The 12,737-nt window shown below is 38.9% G+C and overlaps 1 protein-coding gene across 1 annotated transcript in view; it reads right to left on the reverse strand.

Annotated features, from left to right (window-relative positions):
• Nucleotides 1–12,737, reverse strand: part of CPEB3 (cytoplasmic polyadenylation element binding protein 3) — a 162,005-nt gene that overhangs the window by 114,777 nt on the left and 34,491 nt on the right. Inside the window, 1 exon segment of the mRNA XM_047759869.1 lies at nucleotides 8,543–8,633. Within this exon segment, the coding sequence (XP_047615825.1) occupies nucleotides 8,543–8,633 (91 nt within the window).

Below are 12,737 nucleotides of genomic sequence, written 5' to 3' on the forward strand. Positions count from 1 at the left end.
TTTACACTTTCATTATTTTCAGATAATGGCCACCTTATTTGGAGTATTTGGAGTACCACCAAATACTAACATCTAAGATAACTAAGAACCTACACTGCGCATTAGAATTTAAGCAAATGGCACACACACAGGGTCTCTTCTGTCTTTGACCTAGGAATATTCAGATATGGGTGTGGTTCCCATAAGCTAGGGATGTTCCCTAAACATTCTCAGAAAAATGAAGGGTTACCAAGGGAACCAAACAAGCCCAAATTTAGCTCATTCAACTTCTTTCATGGTAAAGAATAACATAGTTTACAATCACTACATCAAATAATAATTTTCATATGTTTCTGGAACTACTTATGTTCCCTAATTTTAAGGGGTGCCCCTCTCTAGTTCTCCAGAAGTTGGAACTTTCTTATACTCTTTCCATCAGGTTTGGGGACTTTTCAGCCTAGAAAGATGAAACTGAAAGGAAGCTCAGTAGTTTTCTAATTATAATCCTCCATTCCACAGTGATTACTTCCAATTCAAGCTTTCTAAAGATGCCACAAAACGAGAGCCTTAGGCAATGTTTTGTTGATGAAGGCATCACTGCTTGCTGAAAAGCACAAAATTTATTGTCTTTCCTGGTATCCTTCCTAATTCTGTTGCCTCTCTGACTTTAGTGGATCTCTGGATCAAATTCATTAACAAAAGATTTTATAAGAAACTCTAGTTCAATGTCAGACCTATCAGAACAAATTATTTAAATGTAATCTAATTTTTCCCAACTAAATATAAATTCTTTTTAGTAAAATCATTTATGGCTTAAGTTACTTTCCTTACCTATTCAAAAATTAATGTTTAGATTATAAAATACAACATATTTTCATTGGAGAAAAATTAGACAATACAGAAAAATGAAGAAAACAAGATCACCAAGCAAAGACAAGCTCTGTTAATATTTCGCTTTATAGTTGCCAGTATAGTGAGTATATATACATAAAGGTTTGCTTTTCTAGAATTAGGATTATTTCATAATACTTTTTAAATTTAATATATTGTATGCCTTAAGTTTTACAGTTAACATGGGATTTTGAAGGAGACAGAAAATATACGACAGCAAAAGAAAAACTGAATCCAACTTCATATGAGGCCATTTCTTTTTTCTTCCTTTTGTCCAACAAATACTGCTGTTTAATCAGCTGTGAAAATAGAATCAAGTGTGTGACATCTGGTGATTTTTGTTAATGCAGTCTGGTGCTGCCAGCGTGACATTTTGTCACCTGTCCATGGTCTGCTATTTTTAAATTGTTCTTGTCAGCTAGCTATCTTTTAAGTATAGTGTAAAATATAAGGTTTCGAAAACTGGAAGGCATACTTGGTTTTACTGAGTTAAATGATGCTGTGGAAATCTGAGACTGTGTCCCACTTTCCCTACTGCACAAGGCCTGATAAATGGAGGTGGGAGAGGATGGAGGGGGAGGTTGGAGAATAGGGTTACATATGGCTATTCAGACTCTACAAAATCATAGTCTCATGAGCTCAATCATTTAAGATGCCAGTTATAAAAAACTGCCTCTACTGTTAAGTTTCAGAGTCAAACTAAACCCATGTCCAAAACAAAAACTGGAATTTTTATTGTCATAATTAATTATGAAAAAAAAAAACCTCTTCACTTTTTCAATACATTGTGAGATAGGGAACAACTGCTGTATCTTTCTCCAATCATGCCCACATGCTCTAAGAAGTCAAGTACTTTGGAGACTTTACATAACAGAAAATGAGTACTGTGCTCTAGAAAATGTTATGAGACAGTATATATTCATCTGATTCTATCTCCAACCAATTTTCTCTATAAAGCTGAAAAGACAGTCCCTCAGAAAAATCGTCTACAAGATACAATTATATAAGAATACAACAAATTGGTGTTTCAAATCCCTTTTAAAGAAAAATGATAAAAATATGATACTATAATAGTCTCAATGTGTTCCAAAGAACCACAAAGTGAAAACATGAGCTTTGACCCAAGGTCAAATCCTAGTTTCTTCACATACCAGCAGTGAATAATTTTTGGTATGTTATCAAGTCCTTTGTGCCTACATTTCCTCATTTATACTCTAGAACAATTAAGTCAAAATTTCCAGCTGTAGTACCAGGATTAAAGTACCCATAATCTTTTTCTCCCATGTGATTATAGTGCTATAGCAGGATCAAAGGGGAAATTAATGGGCAGTATCTATAATACAAAAATCACTCAACTTCTATCTACTGGCCTCCCTTTTATGTAGAACAAGAACAATCATTTCTTGCTCACTTCGAAGCTGGGCCCTAATAGTCTGGAATCTGCTAACCTTTATATAGGACAGACTGATAAGGGCAAAAGGGATGTAGCACAAAAACAGAACTGAATCAACAGTTCAAGTAAAGAGACTGTAAATTTTTCTGAAAAAACTAAATGTAATAAATGTATACTTTTTCTCATACAAGGTGACCTCAACATTCCTCAAAAGGGGCCAATTTTGTGAAAGGCTCTGTAATACTAAATTTAAAGAAAAGCCTCTGTAAGTAACACCAAAGGGCTGGCATTTATTCTTTCCAAGTTTCTGTCAATTTAAGTGTTTTAAAGCACTATTATCGGAAGATAGCTGCTGTTCTTTCCCAGATTCAGTTTACATCTGAAAAGCAAGCTCTTCACTATCAGTTCTCAACTGACACCTGCTCTTTTCATTTTTCAAATTTCGGTTCCATGAATGGCGACAGAAGAGAAAATTCAAATACACAAAAAAATGTTTCATCAGGCACTACCCCCAAGTGGCCAGCCAACCCTACTCTTCTGTTGTAACAGGGAGTCTGCATGGGAGGAGAGAAAAGTGACTCCTTCCTGGTTTTTGCCAAGATGTCTGCTATCTTGTGCTACGCCAGCCGGTCAACAGGACCTTGCTTCGCAATGTCACCTACACTGCCCAATGCACTGCGGCTGGATTTTCCTTTTTATTCTTCTCTCTCATTACCTTGTCTTCTTTGAAGAATAATCCCAACAGAGGTGATGAATAATCAAACCTAACGTCTCTGGGTTTCCAGAGGGGTTGTCCAGTGGTGAGGGGAGCCCTCACCATTAGCAGCAAGTCAAGGACAGCTATAAGGAGGGTACAGGAGTGACTATTTTCCCTATCTTAATCTTTACCCCCCCAATGTCGGAAATCCCCCTAATCCTCAACAGTGATGGGGACAGTTGGCTTTCCCTACAGTCCACTAGAAAAGAGGGCAGAGGATAATGCTTCTGACCCAGGCTCGTTCATCTCTCTACTGACCCAAGGATTTCCGTATTTCGAAAAGAAATATGGGGTAGTTTTCACCAGTTCATCACCCTTCTCAAAACCCTCCTCATTTCCTAGAGACAGTCTCTCAAATGAACAACAGGAAAAGTCATTCATAAGGTATGGTAAGAGACAATAGGTAATTTATTAAAATGTTATTCTGCTGGAATCAAGAACCATAGTTTGAGATCGAAGAAGCCAAAAAAAATTCGTTTAATTTTTTTTTAAAATAAGGGTTCTGTGAGGAAGTTCCCCTATGGTACAACAAGTTAAGGATTGGGCACTGTCAGCACAGTGGCTCAGGTGGCAGCTGTGGCATGGGTTCGATCCTTGGCCTGGGAAATTCCACATGCCATGGCATGGCCAAAATAAATAAATAAATAAATAAGGGTTCTGTGATCTGAGCACACAGCAGAAGACATTCCTCAGGATTCTGTGAAGAAGCCTAATCCGACTTTTCTTTTTTCTTATTTTTCTTTTTAGGGCTGTACCTGCGGCATACAGAAGTTCCCAGGCTAGGGGTCAAATGGGAGCTACAGCTGCTGGACTACACCACAGCCACAGCAACGCTGGATCTGAGCCGCATCTGCAACCTACACCACAGCTCATGGCAACACCTGATCCTTAACGTACTGAGCGAGGTCAGGGATCGAACCTGTGTTCTCATGGATACTAGTTGGGTTTGTTACTGCTGAGCTGCAGGAACTCTGATTTAACTTTTCTACTACATTACTTGACATTTTTATCATGGAGGAGAAAGTAGAGGATTTTTTTTTTTTTTCATTTTTGTAAAGTCTTATTGAAGTACAATTGATTTGCAGGGGATTTTTAAAAATTTCCTACAAATATCTTCAAGGTTGACCCAGTATAAGGAGAAATACAATTGGAAAACTGTTAAAGCTCTTTACTAGAACAGGAGTCTTATTACTTCCTAGATTTCCTATTCTGTCATTTCTCCCACCAACCCTTTTTTCTCTTAAATCAAGATAGCAGTTGAATAAAAAGATTACTTTCTTTCTTTCTTGTTCTTTCTTTCTTTCTTTTTTGCTTTTAAGGGCTGCACCCTTGGCATGTGGAGATTCCTGGGTCCTTAAGCCACTGAGCGAGCCCAGGGATTGAACTGGCAACCTCATGGTTCCTAGTCAGATTCATTTCTGCTGCACCAAGATGGGAACTCCAAATAAAAAGATTTCTTATTGAATACTTTTATAAGATGAAATGCCAATGTGAACATATTTTTACCATGTTCACTTTAACTACATTATGAAGTACTTTTACTTTTCATGAACGTGATATCCGACTTATTATACTTTCTTAATACTATTCGCATACACAACTTCGGAAAGCCAACATAACTTATAAGGATTATGTTTCTTTCTCCTTTAGGTGGTTTTTTTATAATGATGGAATGTTTATCCTTCACTAGTCATTACTTATACCTATGGCGAATACAAAATTTTTGACAACTTGCATTTGCAAGCTTTCAACATTTAGCTACAGTTTAGCTGGAAGAAAATAAATATTGTAGGGGTATAAAGGTTTACTTTATTCCCTAGGCCAGGCAGTAGGCACACCACTACCACTGCCAGAAGAAAAATACAGATAACTTTTGAGAGGTTTCTAGTGTCAGGGACTTTATCTCACCTTCACACCCACTTTATGAAGTAGGTGCTTTACTTTAATGATGAAGACACTGAGGCTCTGAAGAGGCTAATGTATCTAGATCAACAGCCAACCTAAGGGCAGAACCAGAATTCAAACCCAGGTTTGAATGACTGCAGAATCAGAAAGGCTCAATTGAAATTTCATCTTCTATACAGAGAATATAAAAAATTTGAATGAATGTTAATAAAAACAATAGCCTTTTGTGTGTGTGTGTGTGTGTCTTTTTGTTGCCTTTTCTAGGGCCACTTCTGCGGCACATGGAGGCTCCCAGGCTAGGGGTCTAATAGGAGCTGTAGCCACTGGCGTACGCCAGAGCCACTGCAATGAGGGATCCAAGCCATGTCTGCAACCTACACCACAGCTCACAGCAACACCAGATCCTTAACCCACTGAGCAAGGCCAGGGATCGAACCCACAACCTCATGGTTCCTAGTCTGATTTGTTAACCACTGTGCCACAATGGGAACTCCAAAAGCAATAGTCTTTGTTGTCGCTAGGTAGTAAGTCTCAGCTGCTTTTTTCACTTTCTTTTTTTGTCTTTTTAAGGACTACTTGAATTTCTTACAATGAGCAAGAATGTATTTTTTCTAAAGAAAACTGAACTCTAGAGAAAAGCATCAAAACAAATAAGCACACAAAAAAACCAATGACTCTAACTTGAGTTTTGAGACCCTCAAAATAGTGTTTACGGAGTTCCCCTTGTGGCTCAGTGGTTAACAAATCCGACTAGGAACCATGAGGTTCCAGGTTCGAACCCTGGCCTTGCTCAGTGGGTTAAGGATCCAGCGTTGCCGTGAGCTGTGGTGTAGGTTGCAGACGTGGCTTGGATCCTGCGTTGCTGTGGCTCTGGCGTAGGCTGGCAGCTACAGCTCTAATTAAGATCCCTAGCCTGGGAATCTCCATATGCTGCAGGAGCAGCCCAAGAAATGGCAAAAAGACAAAAAAAAAAAAAGTCTTCCCATGTTCAAGTGGGAGAAGAGGATATTAAAGTTAGGAAGAAGAACAGGATGGATAAAGGAAAGCGTTTCTGGACAGACTCCTACAGAAGCCATGAGGTAGGTCCCCTAGCCTACCACCTTTCTAAAAGCTTGATTTACCTAAATATTTACATCTTTTGGCCCAAGGAAACTCACAGTGAATTTACCTTAAGAAAAAGCTATGCGGAAGAACTCATCCATGGTAGCATTACCTACGTGGAGAAAAAGCTGGAAACAATCTAAGAGTCAACCTTTTTAAGGTCTATCAGTAATTTATAAAGACCTCAGATAAAAATGAAGATAATGTTTATCATGTGGGAAATAAAAAAATAAGGGATATACCATCATAGTTTTTTTTTTTTAATTATCTTTTTGTTATCATAATTTCCTCTATTTTTTAAAGTCAAAAATTACTTAAAATCTTTCCTTTAAAATGCTAGGATCATAATCTTTTTTTTTTTTAAGAGCCAAACCTGTGGCACATGGACGTTCCCAGAGTAGGGGTCAAATCCGAGCTACAGCTGCGGGCCATAGCCACAGCAATGCCAGATACAAGCTGTGCCCATGACCTACACCACAGCTCATGGCAACACTGGATCCTTAGCCCACTGAGCAAGGCCAGGGATTGAACCTGAGTCCTCATGGATATTAGTCGGGTTCCTTACTGCTGAGCCACAACTGGAACTCCCCATAATTATGTTTTTTAGAAGTAATAAGGATCAAACACATGGTGCCATAAGCCAGATGTAAGTCTCCCAGCTAGAAAAGGGAAGCCGGAAGCTCAAACACCTTAACGAGGGGACGATAACATGGTGATGTAACTGACCATGGGAAACAGTCCCTTCCTAGGAAATTAATGTGGATGGTATGAATTGGAAGTTTCAAATGTACTGAGGCTGTAAAAAGTACATATTAAGTGCCTTCCAACTTATAAGGTCATATTACATCTACAAGTACAATGCAGAAGGCTTTATTAGATGAAATCTCACATTTGTAAGTGTAGTGGAGAAACGTATGCAGAGGAAATTGGACATGCAATGAAAAAGGGGCTACCACAACTGGAATACGGTACTTTCATTACCCCATAGGAAGGGGGTTTACTTGGACAGCTCCTTGTATTTTGACAGCTCCTACTCTCAACAGGGAACAACAGATCCTGCTTAATCAATATTCACAAAATTCTAGAAAATTGTTTTATAGACTATAGTCTAAGATCCTTCCATAATCTTTTATTGCTAGCAGAATACAGAGCAAGATAAAACAGGTATGCATACAGAACAAGGGCTGAATATTTTAGAATAATTAGGAGAGGCTTACAGCTGTGCGTGGTAGAGAAGGAAGACAAACGTAGACGTAGATGGTACTAAAAACACAGAACGGTCTGTGAATATTGCTTTTTTTTTTTTAACACCATTCTCACTTCTAAGTGAAATTACCATGTACCTAATCTTTACTGTAGAAAGATGTAACGGTAAATAAATATAACAATGACCAAATGAGAGGCCTTTTTTCCTGCTTCTCAAGGCCTTGAAATGTAGCTTTTCTCAAAATCTTTTATTGTCTTCACAGCCTGTTAACTACTTTCTCTTCACTGGAAATTGAGGAAAGCAGCAGAAAACCATGAGTGTGACAAGAAAATGAAGCAGCAGATTTTTGGTGTGTGGCATGAAGAAATGACCATCAGGTGTTCACAGTCAGTCATACCGTATGTAAGAGCCTGCAGGGAACCAGAGGGGATCAGATTCCTCACAACTCTAGAGGACAGAAGGTTCATAAAAGATGGGCATCCCTGTGGCTGACGCTTTACAGCTTTCAGATAATTAGGCTCTAAGCCCCAGTGCAGTGGCTATTTCCACAGAAAATTTCCATCACAGTATTTAAAAATATCACAGAGCCCCTAAAAAATCCTATAACCCATAACAAGACCTATCTGTCTTCATGAATGTAACATCAGCCTCTATCCTGAACTTACATGGGCTCTAAAAATAGGAAGTCCTAATACTGCTGACCCCAGGACTTTCTGCCTTAGAGATAACCCAAAACATTTTTCTTGTGTTTAGCCTTAGAGAACGCAAAGGATGTCTGTTTGCTCTATGTCTGTGTAGTGATACCTCCTACACTAGGAAAGTGACTATATTCTAATGAAATGAAACCCTTTTCTATGAACTTTTCTGAAGCAGTCTTTGGAGATTAAATATTATACTTCCTTGCAGTATACGTGGACTTCAATGAATTATCCAGCTTCAGTTAAGGATTCCAAATGCACAAAGCTCAAAACACTTGGCTTCTGGTCTCATGCTATAAAACCACGATCTCAGCTACCCCACACATGCTTCTGCCAGACATTATGATTAAAGCGATCAAACTTGATTATGGTAGGGTAGCTGAACCCAGGTTTAAAAAAATCAACTTTAAATACATTCCACAGTGCTTTACAAAGCAAACAAAGCAAACAAAAAAGAAACAAAAACAAAAATCACAATGATTAAAAAGCTGATTTTTGTTTAAAAACACCAAGCAAGGAATGGACATATGAATATTCCTAACCTGCAAAATGATTCCTCCACATTATATCAGCGAAACTCATTGGTGGGCCACTGGGAGGGTAGTGTTTACCTTTCAGAGGCTCATGATCAGTCCTTATCATATCCATTAAGGAGTTCTCCAACGAGTGCAAGTTAAAAGTGTCATAGGGCCTACTCCGGTCCTAAAAGTAAAAACAGAACAAGACAATACATAAAATTACTTCACAAAATTAATAACCATGTTATTTGCTTCTTGCTATAGATTGATGACATGAATCAAAACTCCAGGTAGTTTTAGTTAGGAGTTCCTGCTATGGTTTGGATTCAATCCCTGGCCCAGGAACTTCCACATGTCACAGGTGTGGCAAAAAAAAAAGTTCCAGACACTTTTAATAACATACAGCACACAGTCATTCTTTTCATTAAGACTAATGACTTCGCAACATTAATTTTAATATGTTTCTATAATTAATTAAATCACATCCTTTCCCCTAATAATACTTTTTCTTTCTTTCTTTTTTTTTTTTTTTTGTCTTTTTAGGGCCGCATCCTTGGCATATGGAGGTTCCCAGGCTAGGGGTCAAACAGGAGCTGTAGCTGCCAGCCTATGCCGCAGCCACAGCAATGCCAGATCCAAGTTGCTTTTGTGACCTACACCACGGCTCATGGCAACGCCAGATCCTTAACCCAATGAGCAAGGCCAGGGATTGAACCTCCATCTTCATGGATGCTAGTCAGATTCATTTCCACTGAGCCACAATGGAAACTCCCCCCAACTAATTCTTTAAAGTGTATGTCCCACTACTTCAGACTGATTTTCTCTGAAACGAACTAAAAAGGTAAAATCAAAGGAAAAGTCAAGTGAATTGGCTTTTGCCCTCTACCCTTCACCCCCGTCTCTACTATCAAATGGATATTGTATTCTAATGAATAGGGACCTTTTTTTTCCTAGAGGAAAACCGTAACTAAGAACCAGAAGAAGTTCTCTTGAGGCGTAGCAGGTTAAGGATCTGACATCGTCACTGCAACAGCTCTCAGGTCACTGCTGTGGCAGAGTTTTGAGCCCTGGCCTGGGAACTTCTACATACTGTGGGCACAGCAAAAAAAAAAAAAAAAAAACCCTCTCAGTCTACAAACGGAATCACTTCCTTGAAAAAAATCAAAAGGTGACATTAGTGCCAATGTAATTTAATTGGGTATCTTTAATAATTATTAATGATAGTTCCATTGCATTTCTGTATACTAACCATAAAATATTAGAAAAGGAATATAAAAACATAATACCTTTTAAAGTTGCAGCCCCAGGAGTTCCTGTCATGGCTCAGTGGTTAACAAACCCGATTAGGGAACCATGAAGTTGTGGGTTCGATCCCTGACCTCGCTCAGTGGGTTAAGGATCTGGCGTTGCCATGAGCTGTGGTGTAGGTGGCAGACGCGGCTTGGATCCCGCATTGCTGTGGCTCTGGTGTAGGCCGGCAGCTATAGCTCCGATTAGATCCCTAGCCTGGGAACCTCCATGTGCCGTGGGTGCAGCCCTAGAAAAGACTAAAATAAAATAAAATAAAATAAAATTTCAGCCCCCATAATTAAATATCTAGGAATAAACCTGACCAAGGAGGTGAAAGACTTATACACTGAGAACTATAAAACATTAATCAAGGAAATTAAAGAGGATTCAAAGAAATAGAAAGATATTCCATGCTCCTGGGTTAGAAAAGTCAATAGCATAAAAATGGCCATATTACCCAAAGCAATCTACAGATTCAGTGCAATCCCTATCAAATTGCCCATGACATTTTTCACAGAACTAGAAATAATCCAAAAAATTATATGGAACGATAAAAGACACAGAATTTTTTTTATTACTCAATGAATTTATTACATTTATAGCTGTACAATGATCATCACAAAAAAGACACAGAATTCCCAAAGCAGTCCTGAGGAACAAAACCAAGCAGGAGTCATAACTCTCCCAGACTTCAGACAGTATTACAAAGCCACAGTGATCAAGACAGCGTGGTACTGGTACCAAAACAGATATACAGACCAATGGAACAGAATAGAGAACCCAGAAATAAACCCAGACACCTATGGTCAATTAATCTTTGACAAAGGAGGCAAGAATATAAAATGAGAAAAAGTCTTTTCAGCAATTGGTACTGGGAAAACTGGACAGCTGCATATACATCAATGAAACTAGAACACACCCTCACACCATGCACAAAAATAAACTCAAAATGGCTTAAAGACTTAAACATAAGTCAAGACACCATCAAACTCCTAGAAGAGAACATAGGCAAAACATTCTCTGAAGTCAACCTTACAAAAGTTTTCTCAGGTCAGTCTCCCAAGGCAACAGAAATAAAAACAAAATAAACCAATGGGACCTAATCAAACTGAAAAGCTTTTGCACAGCAAAGGAAACCATAAAAAAAAAACCAAAAAGACAACTTATGGAATGGGAGAAAATGAGTTCAAATAATGCAACTGACAAGGGTTTAATCTCTAAAATGTACAAACAATTTATACAACTCAAAAGCAAAAAACCCAACAACTCAATGGAAAAATGGGCAAAGGACCTGAGGAGACATTTCTCCAAAGAAGATACACAGATGGCCAACAAGCACATGAAAAAATCCTCAACATCACTGTTTATTATAGAAACACACATCACAACTACCATGAAATACCACTTCACACCAGTCAGAGTGGCCATCATTAATAAGTCCACAAAAAACACATACTGGGGAGGGTGTGGAGAAAAGGGAACTGTCTTGCACTGTTGGTGGGAATGTTAACTGGTACAACCACTATGGAGAACAGTATGGAGGTACCTCAGAACACTATACATAGAACTACCATATGACCCAGCAATCCCACTCTTGGGCATCTATCTGGACAAAACTCCTTGAAAAAGACACATGCACCCGTATGTTCACTGCAGCACTATTCCCAACAGCCAAGACATGGAAACAACCTAAATGTCCATCAACAGATGAATGGATTAAGAAGATGTGGTATATATACACCATGGAATACTACTCAGCCATTTAAAAATCACAAAATGATGCCATTTGCAGCAACATGGATGGAACTAGAGACTCATCCTAAGTGAAGTAAGTCAGCAAGAGAAAGACAAATACCATATGATATCACTTATATCTGGAATCTAATATACAGCACAAATGAACCTTTCCACAGAAAAGAAAATCATGGACTTGGAGAACAGACTTGTGGCTGCCAAGGAGGAGGGAGTGGGATGGACTGGGAATCTGGGTTAATAAATGCAAACTATTGCCTTTGAAATGGATAAGCAATGAGATCCTGCTGTATAGCACTGGGAACTATATCTAGTCACTTGTGATGGAGTGTGTTGGAGGATAATGTGAGAAAAATAATGTGTGTGTGTGTGTGCACGTGTGTGTGTCTGGGTTACTTTGCTGTACACTAGAAAATTGACATATTCCTGTTGTGGCACAGCAGAAACGAATCCAACTAGGAACCATGAGGTTGTGGATTCAATCCCTGGCCTCACTCATTGGGTTAAGGATTCAGCTCTGGTGTAGGTCGAAGACGTGGCTCAGATCTGGCATTGCTGTGGCCATGGCATAGGCTGGCTACTATAGCTCCGATTGAACCCCTAGCCTGGGAACCTCCATATGCCGCGGGTGCTCCCCAAAAAAGATAAAAAAAAAGTACTATAGAATGGATTTAGTGTGCCTTTGTTAAAGAAATACAGATCAGACCATCATAAACCTCAATAACTACACCAAATCAAGCTAGAGCAATGAGCAATTACTTTCAGGGTCTTGAAGAATTTATCCAGCTTCACAAGTGATCACTAACCTCCCCTATGAACAACAGAGTAACACAATGAATGCCTAGATGAACAAAAATGGATACAATAGGTAGAAACCTCAGCTATGGTGACCATTTTCTAGTTTAAGCCTTAAACTCTTGGGAAGCTGTTTTCTTCTGGTTTCTGGAAAGCATGGCTGTATACCTCTCCAGGGAGGCAGAAGGAAGATGGCAGTTCCCCAGCACTGAGCATAAAAGAGGAACCAGAGGGTTAGTGAATGAATGAGTGCAGTAAGCTTGGGTCCTGAACTGTGCAAGAGAACTGGCACAAGTACAATCAACTGAGGGAGTCTGGGTACATCATGAGCTACCTCTCCAGTTGTGCCTGAAATTCCTCCCTTTACAAACAAGGGGATTAAGCTAGATTATTTATAATACCTCTTACGATCCTACACTTTTTTTTTTTAACTTACACATGAGAAGTAAGG

The sequence above is a fragment of the Phacochoerus africanus genome, chromosome 15, assembly GCF_016906955.1.
Source record: "Phacochoerus africanus isolate WHEZ1 chromosome 15, ROS_Pafr_v1, whole genome shotgun sequence".
Classification (NCBI taxonomy): Eukaryota; Metazoa; Chordata; class Mammalia; order Artiodactyla; family Suidae; genus Phacochoerus; species Phacochoerus africanus.